The sequence below is a fragment of the Zophobas morio genome, unplaced genomic scaffold (assembly GCF_036711695.1).
Source record: "Zophobas morio isolate AGI-343-1 ecotype UQ-CSIRO unplaced genomic scaffold, CSIRO_AGI_Zmor_V1 ptg001236l, whole genome shotgun sequence".
Lineage (NCBI taxonomy): Eukaryota > Metazoa > Arthropoda > Insecta > Coleoptera > Tenebrionidae > Zophobas > Zophobas morio.
Window position 1 is genome coordinate 1 of NW_026973335.1, and position 17,291 is coordinate 17,291.

General features: G+C 36.7%; 2 protein-coding genes and 2 long non-coding RNA genes across 6 annotated transcripts; 2 read left to right on the forward strand and 2 right to left on the reverse strand.

Annotated features, from left to right (window-relative positions):
* The first annotated feature begins 2,250 nt into the window (after positions 1-2,250).
* Positions 2,251-4,272, forward strand: LOC135122429 (queuine tRNA-ribosyltransferase-like). 3 transcript variants are annotated; one of them, XM_064046598.1, is made up of 11 exons: positions 2,251-2,282; positions 2,355-2,419; positions 2,498-2,632; positions 2,692-2,743; positions 2,814-2,876; positions 2,925-2,952; positions 3,479-3,703; positions 3,763-3,847; positions 3,917-3,993; positions 4,047-4,168; positions 4,226-4,272. In XM_064046598.1, exons 2-7 carry the CDS (start codon positions 2,361-2,363, stop codon positions 3,577-3,579), a joined length of 438 nt encoding a protein of 145 aa, XP_063902668.1. In that variant the 5' UTR covers positions 2,251-2,282; positions 2,355-2,360; the 3' UTR covers positions 3,580-3,703; positions 3,763-3,847; positions 3,917-3,993; positions 4,047-4,168; positions 4,226-4,272. The 3 variants fall into 3 exon arrangements, with proteins under 3 accessions (XP_063902668.1, XP_063902667.1, XP_063902669.1); XM_064046597.1 differs by having other exon boundaries at positions 2,268-2,282; positions 2,340-2,419; XM_064046599.1 differs by having other exon boundaries at positions 2,268-2,282; positions 2,340-2,419; positions 4,072-4,168.
* Positions 4,273-4,274: 2 nt separating this feature from the next.
* Positions 4,275-4,590, forward strand: LOC135122430 (uncharacterized). The gene is made up of 3 exons (XR_010279381.1): positions 4,275-4,319; positions 4,377-4,458; positions 4,518-4,590. It is a non-coding gene; the product is annotated as an uncharacterized LOC135122430 (long non-coding RNA).
* A 4,458-nt stretch (positions 4,591-9,048) lies between these two features.
* LOC135122426 (uncharacterized) lies at positions 9,049-9,862 on the reverse strand. The gene is made up of 3 exons (XM_064046596.1): positions 9,635-9,862; positions 9,457-9,571; positions 9,049-9,108 (listed from the first exon to the last, which is right to left on the reverse strand). Exons 1-3 carry the CDS (start codon positions 9,820-9,822, stop codon positions 9,049-9,051), a joined length of 363 nt encoding a protein of 120 aa, XP_063902666.1. The 5' UTR covers positions 9,823-9,862.
* A 3,157-nt stretch (positions 9,863-13,019) lies between these two features.
* On the reverse strand, positions 13,020-15,159 carry LOC135122427 (uncharacterized). Its single transcript, XR_010279380.1, has 3 exons — positions 13,427-15,159; positions 13,266-13,352; positions 13,020-13,184 (listed from the first exon to the last, which is right to left on the reverse strand). It is a non-coding gene; the product is annotated as an uncharacterized LOC135122427 (long non-coding RNA).
* Positions 15,160-17,291: the final 2,132 nt, after the last annotated feature.

The window sequence follows — 17,291 nt, forward strand, 5'->3', positions numbered from 1 at the left end:
GTTAAGAAAAGCTGAGGAAGAAAGGAAGATGCGATTAATGTGCCTTTATTAAAGTAAAGTTGAGCAACCCCGAATATGAGGAATAGCGAGTGAACTTAGCACAGCAATTTTAAATTTGTACCTTACTTTTAAAACTTACTCCCCCGAAGGTATTAATAACCTTTTTTCTACGGGACATTAAAGTTAATGGTTCCTCTTCTTTACTTCTGCCATTTTTCTAGAAGCCGACTAGATGCTTTAGTAGCTTAAATATTATTGGGTGTATACTGACCAGAATTTTAAGACTTAGGAAATCTATTATCCCCTTTTCTTTGCATTTTCAACATGGTAGAAAATCCGTTATTACTCTCTTCACTCATTTCAAAATTAAACTCAGTAAATCATTTACTTTACTTTTTTGACAGCCTTATAAAAAAGACGCGCTTTTCCAACATTTACGTTTATAACCCCACAAGCCACTCTGTCTTCTTTAACGTAAACTAGACGTTCAAGCCCTGTTACTTTATAGGAGGATTAACATAACTCTAAGGGGCACAGCTCACTGTATCCATCCATCTGTTATTGTCAAAGCTTAAATTATTAGCAAGGTTTCTTCCCTTTTCTAGTGTACTAAAATCTCTGATGCCTCGGACTTAAAATCTTGTAGATTCTAGACCCAAGGCACTTTCTTGCACAATAGAAACTAAATGAAAGGATAACTAGAGATGAGATAGTAAAGCACTGTGCAAGTCGACCGCCTATTTTTAAGTAACTAAATAAAAAAATAAAACTTGTGTAGCTTGTCCATCTTATTCTCCCCATTTTTTTTGTGTTTGTCAGGGCTTTGCGCCTTCATTATGGAAGCTTGGCGTTGGTCTAGAGCGCGTTTCTGGTTAAGTTAGTAAGAAAACTTAGTAGTGTAGAGGACCACTAAGTAAATAGTTTATTATAGAAGATTATAAACAGATTAAGACTTCTTTATTTAAAACAATTTCAATTTATTTTCTTAAGCTCTTACGATGCTCGATCAACTTTTGTAAATCATTGACTTAAACATGTGTATCCCTAACTCATCGGAACCCTATCCATACAGACTCTTCACATATCGAAATGGAAGAACTGTTAGCCGTATCCTGCTTCGGCCTGGCAAGAGTAGAATTTATAAGTTGGTCGTCAAAAAATTTTAGCGTTGTCAGACAAAAAATATTCTGCTTCCTCTAGCCCAAAGTCAATTAGCTTCTCTTTGCTATGCTTGTTAAGGTCTTGTCGTGCGTTGCATACTTCCAATGATATTTCAGGCTCAATACTCACGTGTTCTGTTCACTGGCATACTTGTACACTGGTTTTTTTAATACATGACCATTATTTCATCCGTAGTCATATAGGAGGTTTAAACATTTCCGAGCTTCAAAAACTTCCCACGCTCTCTCATAACCACCTTACGTTTTTGAACTCTAGTCACTTGAGGCGATTCCAATTCCATGAAACTCTTACTATCAAGTGCCAACTTAAATTATATATTCTTAGGGTCAGTTGCTTAGTTTAACAGGTCACACTCTCCCTGATCACGAATTGTAAAGTATTATTTCATTATTAACATCAGTAATACCTGTTACGACGTTTCTTCCTTACGCCTATACAAAAGTTTAAATTCACTACTCTGTAATACCTTATCTTCCATGTATCTGTCTTCACTCAGCAGCATAAATATAAAATCTTCTATTTCTCACCTACCAATAACTCAAACTCTCTATAAGACCAAAATCATTAATCATTAACAAATATATACATCCCTTTTTTTTACGGTTTATTTTACCTTTTCTAGTAATTTTTTCCCCCTCCAAAAACGGACCTGTCTTTTAAAATTCTTAAACCCCTCTCTCTCACAAACTGTCTCCCACGCAATCTACTGGCGTTCCGCAGCTGCCTTCACTTCTGTAGGAATTTTAGCACACGCATAACAACTGTTTCTGTATTACTATTACACAAGCTATAAGTCTTCGATAATTTGTATATATAGACAGAAAAGTAATGTATAGATAATATAAAGTATATTATGGATAATAAAGTGATATAATATAAGAAAGTCGAAGTACTAGAAAGCACTGTAAATTTATTTGATCATTACAGACTCCAAGCGCACCAAACCCACCGCACAATTAACAGAAAAAGAAGACTGCAGCTGGTGTGCGAATCACACTTATATAATCACATGTGGTCTTTCCTCATACAGTAAATACTATGCAAACCGTATCGATTTGGTTTGTAGTCACTCGAAAACTTAGCTTGTTCAGTGGCGCAAAGTAATTTATATATAAATTTAGCTTATTAGCGTTACTTGTCGTTCGCAAAACCTGTAGCTTTTAATTAAATAGCACATAATGGGTACTCTTCCAAAGGCCTTTTCATTTCAAATCCTTCACCGGTCATCAAAATCACTGTTCGTTTTTATGCTGTTTTTATGCTGTTTTTTTTGCTTGAATTTATACTAAATTTTTTTTTGTTCTTAATGTCGTAGAGCACGAGTCGGTAAAATTAGTACTTTACACGGCGATATACATACACCTTCTTTTGTCAGTGTTGGAACAAACGCTTCTGTAAAAGGACTTACCTCTCAGCAAATTTTAAGTACTAATTTAGAGTTACTATTTTGGTAAATTTCCTTTGCAAGAACTCTTTTGTATCTCCATTTCTGTAATCCTTTACGTTTAGCAACACCTTTCATCTTCTGGTTCATCCCGGTGTGGATACCATTCAGCAAGCCGTAATGGCGCTTTAAATTTTTTTATACCGATTTCTTATATAATTTATTTATACCTTATTTACTACTAAAGGGTGGTATTCACAGATTTATGAATTATAAAGGACCCATCATTACTGATAGTGGTGGTTTCCAGGTTCAGTAAATACTCTTTTTTTGTTAAATAATTTAGTAGGTCTTTTAGGTTTTTTCTTTGCGACGAGAACCTTTAGGTATGTATTTTTTTGTTAAGCTGGCTTGTGGGCCTTTGGGACTTTATACATTTTTATATATTAATCTTTTAGTTGAAATTTGTTATATGCCTTCAAATGATTTTAGTTTTTTTTAAATCTGCAAGTGTATTATAATACTCTTTGGCTACTAGAAATCTTTTAATATAGTACTTTTTAATAAAGTTTATTTTAAATATATTAGTACAACTTGTACTTTTCTCAAGGATTAGTGATAAATATTTATAATCTCCATATTAATCGTTCTATTATTTAGTTTTTATATGGAGTTGTTTCTTTATGAGAAGTTAACCTTATTTCCCAGCATTCGTCGCCTTCTATAAAATTGTTATCTTATTTTTATTGAAGTCACTTCTGTTTTACTTTTTAAATTTTCAAGGAGGTTTTAAGAAATCTTCTAAGAATGTCAAATATAATAATAATTTAGTTGTTAAAATATCTGAGGAAGGCGTAGTTTTTCGTTCGTACAGGTCGCTCTCTTCCTCCTTTTAATTTTGTTTATAATTAGAACTTTTAGCGCGACAGAAACGGTTCGCACATTTTTTTAACACCGGAAAGTTCGATTCAAGCACAAAAGAAAATCAAAAGCGACATTATTGTATCTTTTGACGAACTGCCGTGCGTTGCTGCTTCTTGTGATCAACTTTTGAGCTCCTTTGAACGAACACACCGCTGGGAAATCCGTTCTTTGAAAGAACATTTGAAATCTCCTGAAAATCAAGCCATTTATTCGGTATTGTCTTCTTTAAGGTGCTCGTCAGTTAAACTTTTTTTCGTTCAATTTTTTTTTAGGTAATTCACGGAGGCGTGGATATATCTTTAAGAGAAAAAAGTATAAATTTACTTTGTTCTGAGCCTTTTGATGGCCATTCTATAGGTTAGCTTAACTATTTTATAAAGATATAATTTTTATAAAGTTTTGCACTTTTATAATTTTTTTTTTAAGGTGGTAGTTTAGGTCAAACTAAAGAAGAAATGATAAAACTTTTGCGTGGACTGTCAGTAATGCTCCCGCGTGATAAGGTATTTCTCTGAGATTTTTATTTTACAAAATGATCTTGGGACTCACGTACCAGCCCTGTCATCTTCTGGGCGTGGGAGATATCTTTTGCATCACCAACACCGTCGGCTTTGGTATCGATACTTACGACTCAAGCTTCCCTACTAAGCTCGCTCGGCACGGTCGCCTGCTAGTGCGGTATTGCTCTCTCTTGTCCGCCAATCCGATATTCCGTAAACTTTGTAAGGCCGATAGAGACGGTTGCATCAATATAAAGTCGACGGCATTTCTAAATGATTTTGGGACCTATAGAAAGAGGCTGCCTTTGTTTTACTTGCGCGAACCACTCGTAAGTCTGATATTTATCGGTGTCGTTACATGGGTGGCTAATAAGGTGTCCTTGCAGGCGCTCATACGTCCATCACTTATTTAAGGCCAACGAGCTCACCGCATTGACTCTCGCGTCTATCCATAATGTTCACTTTATGGTTTCTTCTTTTGTTTTTCGGTTTCTAAATATATTCTTTTTGACTTTTTTATTAATCAGTGCGCGTTTATGAGCCAGTTAAGGGAAAAGATCCTCAACGACGAAATATAGTGAAGCACTGAAAAAGAAATTTACTCTCAACTTTATTAATAAAAAAAAATGTCAATAAATTTACTTTGTCTTTTGCGTAGAAGATGTGCATTTCTATAACTTCTTTTTGTGACGCTCGTATTTTTAAGTTTCTTTTGCATCGCTAGTAAAAAAAAAGCGAGGAGCCATTGGAATGCCTATTTTTTGTTGTTCGTATTGTTAAGCAACTATTGGTGTGAAGGAGTTGTAACTAACACGAAAATCTAAATCACATTTTTATATATATCTACACTTTCATCATGCTATGTATTTTTTTAATAGCTTCGTCAGTGTTTAATATTTTATACTACGTAAAAAAACTTTTTCAATCTTATTAAAATATTTTATATATTGTTAGTTAGAACCCCCTGCTCGCGTAGTCTCTCGAGTTGACTGTAGTCCTTAAAACATTACATTGATGTAAAGAGAGGTAGCAAGTTCAGTAAATAGACATGGAAGATGGAAGAAACTCAGCTTGCAGTTCATTCGTATAACAATACAACCAACCCCTCCCCCCGCTCACCAACACCACCACCAAATGCGCTCAGGGCATCACACCCCTTCTAGTTGCGCGAATGCACACGGAGAACATCGCCATTGGCAAACGGAAGAAGCAATCGTCACCACTAGTTTTGGTATATGTATACACTGAATTGAGAGACAAAAGGTGTTAGTACTGAGGACTATTCCTCATCAAATTCGAGTGGAGGAACATAGGAAGAGTAATTGCGTTGGCCAGTGCCATCGTTGTCAGAACTTTGTGCATCTCCGCAAGCTTTTGCACTGCGTTCTTTCGATGCGTGAAAGTGGCATGGGCCACTTGACAGTCCTATGCACGAAAACAAGAAATAGCCCTGCTACTTATGCAAATATTGCGGTGAAGCGCAGGCCGCTAATTATCAAAGCTGCAAGTACTATCCGCAGAAAGTAGCCAACCAACTCGCTAAGTCCACTCCGTCGGTGCTTACTACAAACAACACGGTTACTCCGGGGTTCTCTTACGCGTCCCGTTGGAGGACAGAACCTCATCAAGTCCCGTCCACTATTCTGTTAGTTTCTAAAGCTACTGTTCACGAAAACTGATCAGTAACAGCAACAACCACAGACATCACGGAAGGTGTTAGCAATTTTAACGACGGGTTTATCTAGCATTCTTGAAACTGTGACAGGATTAGAATCTGTTTTTGCAATGCTTTTCTAAACCAAAGGCGCGTTATTACATTCGACTATTTTCTGGAATGCGAATGGTTTTCAGATTAAGGAACATGAGTTCTAGGAGCTGTTACAACGTGAAAGAATTGATATGTGCGTTATCAAACGAGACTACCTCCTTCCTAACATCGCATTTAACCTGTGCAACTTTGTTACGTATCGCCAAGACCAAATCGATGCACGCGGCGAGGTCGTGGCTGTCTTAGTAAAACTGAGCATTTATCACTCGATTTCTCTGCCAACTCTGCAAAGCCTCGGGGCAGTGGAATTTTTCTTTGTACGGTCGGCCAGGGGCCCGTGGCTGTGATCGCTTTTTACAAATTCCCTCGGAATCTACTACCGTCCTTCCATTTGGACGTCATCTTTGCGAGTGACTCCTCTTCTGTTTTGTGCGGAGATTTTAATTACAAGGACCCTTTCATCTGAATGACCACATCCTTGAGGTCTATGCTAATGAGCACGAGCTGTGCATGCTAGGTCCCCAGCAACTAATACACTCGGCGGCGACAGGCACAATGGACGTATTGGATATAGACATACTTAAGACATACGTCTCACAAAAGCGAGGAGAGAGCTCCACGAGCTTTCCTCCGATCATCTTCCAGTTATTCTCGAATTAGGTGACGAAGATTACACCGAAGACTATCACCCGCATTTTTTACCAACTGGGACGAGAGTCATGCTCCCGCTGTGTACGTCATTACCTTCTACTCCCGCCCTGCTGGATGATGCTGTCGCCTTATTCGAAAGCGCTCTGAACATGGCTCACACTACTGCCACGATTATTCGTGAAGTAACGTACCGCCCTGGACGAACTAAAAACACTTATCTGCCAACGCCGACATCTTATCCGTGCGACCATGTCGCAGAGCGCCGAAGACAAACTTGCGCTTGATTCGACCGCACAGGTGCATAAGAAAGAAGCTAATGGCCCAGTTTAACAATAAATGGGAGGCCAAGCTGCACAATATCTCTGAATCAAGTAACAGCAATTGCTCCTCCTCCTTTGGAAATTTGTTATAAAGATTAGAAATCGGGGATTCGCACCACTATCGTCCCTTCGTGAAGGGAAATATAGTGGCCGAGAGCGCTGCAGATAAGGCTACTCTTTTCGTTAACCTCCTTGCTACCCAAAAACAAGCCAGCTACCCTCTTCACTGCCAATGATGTGCTCCCTTGACTGAGCCTACCCCTTCCCGATGTTCACGAATCACTTGAGCTAGTTAATGTTGGCAAGCTTCTAGCGTATTCGCCGTAGCGCCTGGCCCCTATGGTATCACCAATGAGATGCTGAAGAAATTGCCATTAACAAGGATAATTATCTGTGTCTGCTAGTAAAAATCTGCGATGGTTCTTGGCGCCTTTCCGATCCGATAGAAGATGGCGGCCGTTATAATGCTGCCCAAGACACTTAAACCGAAATCAGCAACTAGCAAGTACCAACCCATAAATCTCCAGTGAGCGGTGGTCAAAGTGGGTGAGGCCGTTTTACTGCGCCCTCTAAGAGAGATGGTTGATGCTCGGGACGCCTAGAAGGAGTTTCAATTTGTATATCGGCAAGGGCACTCGATGGCCCAGCAGTTACTCCGCTTAACTGAAAGGAACACCTCGCGCTTTTAACTTTAAGAAGGCCACAGGCGCAGTCTTCCTTGACGTTAAAAAAGCGTTTGATCAAGTTTGGCATGAAGGCCTGCTGCAAAAACTGCGCTCGTTATCCGCCCCTTATGACCTTTACAAAGTGCTGAAGTTTTATCTAAATGGCCGCATCTTCAGTAGGCGCGCGGGAGGCGCACAGTCGCCGCTGCGATCTCTGACCGCAGGGACCACTCAGGGATTCCTTCTTTTGTCCTCTTTATTTGCAATTTATATAAGCGACTTGCCCTTGCCTTCAAATCGACACACACGAATTGTCCTCTGCGCCGATGATACGGTCTTTACTCCTCGTCGAAGTCTCCCACCGCGCTATGCTATCTTGACGCCCTTGCTGACTGGTTTTGTAATTGGAAAGTTTCTATAAATGCGATGAAGAGCAAAGCGCTTTTAATTCTAAGAAGAGGGTCCCCTTGTTGGCGTAAAGACCCCGTGGTGTTGTCAAGCGAAATACTTGGAAATCATCGCTGACAACAAATGTTCTTGGCGGCCTCACGTGGACTATCTAGTGGCGAAGTTTAAGGCAGCAATTAAGGCGCTTTACCCTTTACTATGCGGCAAGAGCAAGCTTCCTCTGCAAAACAAACGGTAGTAGTATATTTCTTACTTCCAGTTAATAAGGACATACGCGTCTGCTGCCTAGGTCTACGAGTTTACTGCAATAGCGTCGGCATTACAAGTGTGACAGAATAAATTGCTGCGCTTGATGACAAATGCGCCATGGTTTGTGGGGAATGCAGCCCTTCACCAGTAACCATCAGTTGGGCCCTTTAGACGTCGTCTTCAACGTAATGCCAACGTCCTTTACGACAGGCTAGCCAAGCACACTAATCGCCTGCTGGCGAGTGACCTTATTTACAAGCCATGGGTGAGGAGCCATTCGTGATGCGCGTAAGCGCGAGTCCTTAATGTCAAGAAAGTAGTGACACCGTGAAAGCTATTTGTGTTATATTTGAGATCACTCCTGTTTGAGAGCTCGAGCATTCGGAGTTTTTTAACTCGATCGAGCCTAGGCACCGTCGTTAATAAAAATTAGTTTACTTGCAATTTTTTGCACTGCTTATTTATCTCCTTTAAAAAGTTTTCGTTACTAATGGTTGCAGCATAACTTTTCCAAATGATTTACGCACAGTATCGAGTCTTAGTTCTTCGTTTAGGGTGCTACGCCTATTATTTGCCATCCTCGATCCCGCTGCCCATACTCAGACGCAAAACCGTGCATCTTAGCCTCTTAACGACTACCTCATAGTTTTAAAGATAAGAAAAAGTAAGTAGACCTAAATTTGGCAACCTTTTCAGGATAACTTCTGTGCTAAAAACAGAAACTCTATTAGCCCAGGAGTGGTTATAGTTAGTAGCTAAATTATCTCACGTTTAAAAGAATTGCAAAAGATTGGTTTATAGTACAGATTAAAGAAGCTAAGTACCCCAGCATATAATAAAAATAAACATAATGAAACATTTCAACTTAATTACACTTTAAAAAAATGATCAAAAAAATTCTGTCGGCGTTTAGTACAGTAGGTAAACGGAGTAGAAAGAGTATATAGTTTATTTTAAACAAAGAACAGATTAATTAATAAGAAAATAAACAAACTTTTCACTGAAGATTCATTTTCTTCAACACGCTTTTAAGTTCATTTTTACTAAAATGGTTGATCTGCATAAAACAATAAATATATCAGCATCAATGCTATTAGAATGGCTCTATTATTATCTTATATACACGCAATACTTTTCGTCACCAATATAAGCTAATAATTATGTGCACTACTTTATAAAGTAGGTACTTTTTTTAAGTCGTCAATAAAGTAAAATAGGGGAATTAAATTACTATAAGAAGCAAACTAAGATTATTCGGGCTTGTACGTTCAAATTGTGACCTCTTAATTTGAACAAAGGGTATGTAGTCTACGAGTGTAATATTTATTAAGAATACTATTCTTTACACCAAGTATCAGTGTTGGGTTTGATTTAAAACTAAATAACCGTATCTAATAAAAAGTACCTTCTCGAATACTGTTGTTTTATGAACCTCAGGTAAAGGGGCCCTTCCAGTTATCCAGCTGTATATATCCCAGTCATTCTCGCTAAGCAACCTATCTAAATCGTTTAACTCCTCCCTTAAAAATAAAGTAGTTTTATATAAAACAATTAAGTATCGTTATGATTATAAGAAACAGTACTCGTTCAACTCGGGGATTTTGGTGTCACAAAAATTTGATAACAGCAAACTGGACTCAAGAATGCCTCTATATTTGCCTTGATATTTCAATCGTTTTCTCTTTATATCCACAGTTTCATTTGATCGCGCCACATTTTTAGTGAAAGATAACTCATCAATATCTTCTTGTTTGTTAATAAAATCATGCATTAAGGCTTCAACCCTAAAACTGTAAGTGCAACGACATTTGAACTGGTAAAAAGAGCGAACGAAGCGGAGGACCAGCATGATGGCGTTAACATTAATACTAAATATGTTACTCGTCATACACCTAAACCTTCACTATAACCCCCAAATGACCCCTGCAGGCATGATGAAAAAAAATAAATTTTCACCCTATAAATTATTACTTAAAAATGCTCAACCGCATTTAAAAACTTATTTCACAAGGTGAAAGTTTACTTATTTTTTAACGTCTATTTTTAATTGTCTCATCTTGATTGTTAGTAGATATAAAATTTTCTTTTATAGTTCCAGGCTATCAGGCGCTTTATCAACTTGACAAAAGACAGAGAGTTTTTCGTCTTGGTAACTACTCTGTAACCCCTTATAGTTTACTGGTTACTATGTTTATCACTTGTTGCCTAGTTTCAATTTGCGTGTAGGTTTCTGCAACTTGACCCTAAACGACAGGCTCGGGCTCTGAAACAACCTCTGCTAAGTTTGAGTACTATGTTCTGACGGATTAGCCAGCAATCAACAAAATATGAAGAGGTGGTAAATTTAGTTAACAGTGAACGTAAAACAAATGTCTTTTAATCCAAAGAGTTTTGCCCGTTAAAGGGTTGATGTATAAATATAAACCTATTGTGGGTAAATATTTTTGGAGGCAGTTATTAGGAGGCCACCATGCTAACTTCGCTATAGCTACCACATTATTAAGAAATTTTTAAAAATAAACATTTACCCAGGTCTCACAAAGGCTATATACATTTAGCTAACCCTGCACTGACCAAGAGACATCATGGATTTTTCTTAACTCGTATCAGATGTTTTAAAAAAATTTTGCTATAACACAAAAATAAATTAACTTTTAAATGCAGTTAAGGGATGAGTGTGAAAGCACAATACTTAATAATTATAAAGTATGTGGCCGGTGCTGTTCTACACAGGGGGCTTAAGAGCAAATTAATTATTAGTGCCTCTAAGCTTTGGCTAACGCCATATTAAATTTGGAATAAATTATACTTTACTTTATTGTTTAACCCTGTAAGACAAACTTAACTAAATTAAATGGCCCGGAAAGTAAGGCAGTCATAGTTGAGAATCAACCGCTCCCATAGCATATACTAATATTTTTATAACCAATTAAAGCTAACATCTATTTAATTGTAATATTTAGTCGCTAATTATAATTAAATATAGTTTTAGTGGCTAATTAAAAAAATTTACAGATAGTTAAATACTTTAATTTTACATCTACTCTAAATAAATAAATTAAATTGACAGAAAATAATAAAAAAACTTCCTACTTGTACAGATACGTAAATGTAGGAAACTCAATAAAATTGTCTCCTCGAGATACATATGAATTTAGGCGTGGTGGAGTTTAAATCGAGTGTAAAGCATACGCCACCAAAGATTTGCTCCGTGCTCTCCTTTTGTTGTACATCCTTGAAAGGTTATTTATGTCCTGATTTATTTATCTATTTTATACTTATACATATTATATACAAGTCTGATATGGTGCTAACAAGTTTATCCTTTATTGTTCACTAGGTTTTTTTATTATTACATTTTCTATCCAGCAAGTTTAATTAAAATACGAAAATGTGATGGGATAGTAAAAATAAACGAGCTCTTTCCACTAGATCAACTTATACCCACTTTAAAGAAAAACTTTCATACTCTTCATATTTTATATTTATTTCTCTGCACTTGTAATACAATAATTTTACTTTTTTTACGCATTTGTTGACTACGATGCTATTTTAAAGACCATTGACAGAGAATAAAAAAATATGACTGGTAATATAGGTTAAGTTAACTCCAAATGTAAGAAGCGGAACCTTTTAAATTAATTTTTCGCGATAACTACTACCAATATTTCAGAATGACTAAAACATTATAATATTATTGTCCTTAGAGTGTATACTAAAGGCTTTTAAGTTACCATTTTTATTGGGGTGGTGGCTAAAGAAAAGTTTAGTCTAAGGTTTAGTATATGTCTTTATTTCGTGCTCTTAAGGTGGCTTTGACCTCTAAAAAACGAGTGCGAGACAATCTAGTAAGGCTGGTTTTTACTCTGTTACTTTTTTTTACCTTTATACAGAGCTATTGACTACTTAATAGACGCGCAAAGGAACAACAAAGAGTAAAAATAAAATTAAAAATTTCCGAGTTATAATGATTACAGGTATCAGCTTTACATCATTTGTATGTCATCTTAAGCTTTAATGAGGCGGTTACGTTCAAACAAGTTCTACAATCATAATATAATTACTTTTTAAAAAAAGAGGTTTGAAAGACACAATATATAGAGTAAAACTTATATAAAATTATTGCTTATAATATGTGTTAAGTGAAAGGCTGAAGCTGTTAGGTTATATACATTTTCATGAAACCTTCATCAAGTACAGGTATATAGGATGAGCACACGCAAAGGGCACCTCGAAAACAATGCGCAGATAAACAAAATTAAATGATGGAGAAATCAATTCATTATAATCATAAATATTGCCTAATTATGGCAATTTGCGCTCATAATCATGTACTGGGATCTTTTTATTTAAACTTTCTAACCCTTCACAATTAATAACGCTTATCGAAGAGTTTGTTCTTAAGTTTTATAAATATTCTTCTTGCGATAAATTTTGTAAACAAGTTGGCTAGTATCTCGTTGCTGCAACAATATTTTATACATATGTTCTTTTCGGTTAAAACCTTTTTTTTTATGTAGTGGTATTTTAAATTGCTATCTCTAGAGAGTAGCCCGCCTGCATCCCGGGAGCGGTTCGTGCCAACACATTACCCCACGAGCCACACTGCTTGGTCAAACGCTATAGTCTCTCTGGATACACAGTTTTCCCAGGAGTTAATTACTATCGGTGTGATAAATAGCGCATGCCATCTTAATAAAGGCCTTCGCCTGTTGCTAAAGCTTTTTCAGTTACTCCACGTACATACTCTTAGATATTTAAATATTTTTTGAGTAGTGGTTGTCTTCATGAAAACCTGCTCCAGAGTTAAGAATATATTTGGAATGTCTTTTATTTGTCTTAAAAGCTAAATTTAAGTATGTTTTTATTTTGCAGCGGAATTCGTAGTGTCAGTTACCCCTTGTTTTTAAAAAAACATTCCTTTTTATAATAACTAGGGTTAATGAATTTTTGACATTTTATTTTAGAAGATTTAACAAATCGAAAAAAATGAACGCCGAAGAGGTGTGTAAAAAGCAACTTGATGACAAAGTTGGAAATTACTACGCTCCAACATATTAGTAACCACGCCCGTTCACAAAGAGGCAACCGGGTCCAGACCCAAAGCACCTCGTCCTCCGACTCTCCCACAGACTAAGAGTTAAAAACAGGTAATTAATGAATTATCGTTGAACTAAATCTTTGGTGTGAATGTAGTTGTGACGAAGATGAAACCTTGAGAGGCATTATGCGCAAACTAATTAGTAGTGGACACGAAGAGATGTAGAAAATAAGTAGAATTATTTCTCGCGAGTAAGTCTCCTAATATGCCGTAATTAAAATGCTGCATTTGAAGCTGCGGAATTAAAGACAAAGCAATGCAAACAATCTCTCACCTTTGCGAAAGAGAAAAGAGGAAAGTGGTTCATGAAGACGCTTTAATATTTCTAAACCCCTCCACGTATACCATTCCCAGGTCGTTACCTTCATTGATGAAAATGGGATAGAGGCTCAAGAAGAATTTCCGCGAGCACCGACGGTTGTTGTCAACGGGTTCGGAGGTTACTTGGCTTTATTTTTAAACTGGGATGCTGTGTATGGGAAAATGCTCCACCAGAGACCCGGAAATCTGTTGGAGCGGCGTTTGTAAAAGTTGGCTGATAAATTAGCATACTACGCAATCCCGGATTGGGAAACCAACCTCGACTCCACCGCTAAGGAGTATAGGCGTCAAGAAATAGACTTAATTGAAGCAATGAGTCTCCCTATCCAATAAAGATATCTGATGACTTGATGACTTAAAAGAGCCTCTAAGAAATTTTATATAGAAAAGCCGTAATATTATGTGCTTCATGCCTATAAGAGCCATGACTGGAGCAGCGAAGCCATGTGAATAGAGGAAAGCTTCAAAAACACATATTATTGGAATCCTCACTTATGAGTGAAATTCGTGAAATCCATTCCCTTATTGCGTTTTATGGGGCCATGGGGGATTACAAGCTTTCTGGTGCCTAGCTACCCTTTTCATTCCTCATTATCGCGTTAGGGACATGGCTTTGACCTTAGATGGGGTAATTACTACCCCTATTGGTTACATGTGTTATTGGTAGCCAAGCAAGGGCTTTGGAGATTCAGGCCAGGAAAGTGCACTAATTATTTCCCAAAGGGTCATATCGTAATGTACCAGTGTATAGTTTTCGAAAGATCACCAGCACCGGGAAGTTCGCTCGTGCAGCTGGTTACTCTAAAAAGTACAGATCCCCCCAAGAAGCGATATGAGCCTTTGGGAATGTGGGAATGGAAGCACCACACTGTGACAGTTAAGGAGGGCTCATGGCTAACCAGGTGCTTTTGCACTTGTAGATTCATCGGGATAATATGCAAATTGTTTTAGTTGAAAACCCTTAAGCTGGGCAAGATTGCAGAAAAATGTTAATATTGCGAGATTTAGAGTTATCCTTCTTCTTTTCGAACTTTGATGTTGCTTCCCGCTCACATTACCTCTCAGAACGATTGCAAATAACTTGCCAAACCTCTGCCATTTCACTGGTGCAAAGTATGATATTATGAATCTTCCGCATTTCATAAATTTATCTATTTTAAGTAATACTTAGTTAAGTTCGCCTAGGAGAGCAAAATAAAAACGAGCTGTTTTTATATATTTTCTAAAAATTTTAAAATCCATAGTTGTGTTACTTTTTACGCTCAAGTAAGTTATCAAATTTTATCTGGAAGGGAGGCTATAATTTCGCTTGTATCAAATTTTCTATCCATCAGTTACTTTTTAAGAGTTACTCTAACGGCAGGAATTTCTATGTTAAATTATTTCAAGTCCTTCCTTGACCCTTTTACTTTGTTCAACTTGTAATTTTTCTTCATCATTCGACGTTGGGTCATACAGAGCATTTAGAGTTTCCTACTGTCAAGGGGTAAAACTCAACCTATATTTTCCAGTTTAGATAATCGTCAATCGCTTTTTTTAGTTTTTTCATGTATGCTGCAAATCAGGGTGTTAACTTAGTCGGTAAAGTTTGGACTACTAATTGCTTGTTAGGGTATAAAAACCTTTCAACGTTGACTTGAAGTCTCTGAGTCTTTTCAAACGAGTAAAAGTATATCAAAGTACACGTACAAGACAAACAAACAAAAAAAACCGCAGAGAAAAAATGAACGCAACTCACTATTGGAAAATAGAAACTATTATTTACAAAAATAAGTGGATAAATAAATCTTACTGTAAACATAAATTGCCTACTTATGACAATTTGCGTGGATAATTATGTTAATGCATTGGTAGCTATTAACATAATATCTAATGAAAATTATGATAGGGGCGCCTGCTATGTAATCGGCATATATTGTAGTTTAACAACACCATCAGAATTAAATATAATAAAAATATAATAAAATCAAAATTAAATATTATAAAAAATATAAACAATAACATAATAATAACATTATAATAACAATGAAGGAAAACAAAGTTGAACCTCCGCATCAACATCACCTCACTTAGTGCTGTTGCCTTATAAAAATTCAAAACTTTTAACCTTTTTTTTTAATAATTAAAAAGAGTGCTTTTGACCTGTATAAAAGATACAGGGACTTGTTCTCTTATCTCGTTGCTTGCGCGTGTCCTGTGCGTACTTTAACATCTTTAAGATCTTATCTTAACTTTTGTGCAGAATGCGCGTAGACAACCTTAGTTATCTCTGCGGCCACAGCGATTTAGACGTCGGTCATCATTTAAAGATCCTTTTAAGCACCTGTGTGTAGGTTGGTGCTACGAATGGTAGCATTATGCAATCTAGTTGTTTCTTTTGCATTTGACCGTTGGTTTGAAACTAACTTATAAGCCTTCGCGTTTTCAGTGTACATTCTTTAACGGAGCCACGTTTGCTTTTCACCGCCGGGACGTTATCGTAAAGCGCACGAAAAAGATCGTGCTTACATATTCAAATTCGCGATTACAGACGCCTCGTGCCTCTAAGCTTCCCGATGGTTTCGATCTAGGTAAGGTGAAAGGTTGTCATTTATTGGCGGAGCACATGCTTAATGTAGGTTCATTCCCCTTTGGTCATGTCACCCCCTACCGTAAAAAGGCTTACTTATGATCTTGAACTATTGTAGTTCACTAATGATTTAGGTATTAACAAAACCTTTAGACCCTGATTATGGTACCTTCCTTTAGGAGCTAATGGACACAGGGTTCACATGTGCAGCGGAAATTTAGCAAAGAAAAAACGCATCTATGTACAGTAAATAACTGTTGGGATTAAGGTCCATAAATAAAACAAAGGAAACATTTTAATGAAAATATTAATCAATACCAAAAGAGTAATTAAATATAAGTTCATAAAAGTACTTGAATTAGATGACATATCTAATACAGTGCTTCTGATATTGTTGATTTCCCAGGTTTTTTAAGTTGTCAAAAAACAAAGTAAACATGATGTAGGTTCGTCGAAACGGTAAAAGATTATGTAATGATTTATTTGATAGTTTTAACCACCTGAAAAGCACAACATCACCACCATTTCACACACTAAATGAAATGAAAAGTCATGCTCCCGACAAAGTAGCCCTCACTATACCTGGTAACTTGACCTAAATGTAATCAAACAAACGAAAAAATATGGTTTTTAATTAGTTTAAAAAGATAAGTATATATATATAAATATATATTAAAGGGCAACTCAAATACAAGAAACAGCTGGGCATAAACTGAACTATAAAAAAAAACAGAAAAGCACTAAAATAAAAAAATACAAAATAGAAAAACTATTATATTAGGCTTGGATAAATAAAGTCTGAAGGGAGTACAAAATTAACTCTTTAACAGGGGAAATTTCTTCCTTCTCCATTTTTTCGTATGTATCTATTACTAACCGCCCTATTAACTCTTTTTATGGTCCGGACTATAAGCTCTTTGTAAAGATGTGCATGAGTGATAAACCACGAAGCGTTTGTAAACATATTTCAGCCCTAGGGGGAGTGCAGTACTTCAAATAGGAGAGGCATAGTATCTTTAAACTGGACTGATAATCGTTTGGTACATTAATAATACAATTTAAAAGAACTTAACAAATAGTAAACCCACTTTATGGAAAGAACCTCCCAACTGGAAGGCATTAATTTGACTGGGTTTTTCAAGGAATTGGCTCCCATGCAACTAATACTGCGATGCTTAGAAAACAGTACTCCCTTGCTGCCAGCCTTCTTGCACACTCTCTTAATGATACGGCTTCAAGCCATCCATTT

Coding starts and splice junctions, on each gene's coding strand:
- LOC135122429 (XM_064046598.1), top strand. CDS start 2,361: ATGGGTACTCTTCCAAAGGCCTTTTCATTTCAAATCCTTCACCGGTCA. Junction 2,877..2,924: donor CTGATAGTGGTGGTTTCCAG/GTTCAGTAAATA, acceptor TAGGTCTTTTAG/GTTTTTTCTTTGCGACGAGA. Junction 2,953..3,478: donor TTTGCGACGAGAACCTTTAG/GTATGTATTTTT, acceptor GTTTATAATTAG/AACTTTTAGCGCGACAGAAA.
- LOC135122426 (XM_064046596.1), bottom strand. CDS start 9,822: ATGCATGATTTTATTAACAAACAAGAAGATATTGATGAGTTATCTTTC. Junction 9,572..9,634: donor AAAATCCCCGAGTTGAACGA/GTACTGTTTCTT, acceptor TTTATTTTTAAG/GGAGGAGTTAAACGATTTAG. Junction 9,109..9,456: donor AAACAACAGTATTCGAGAAG/GTACTTTTTATT, acceptor TGTTTTATGCAG/ATCAACCATTTTAGTAAAAA.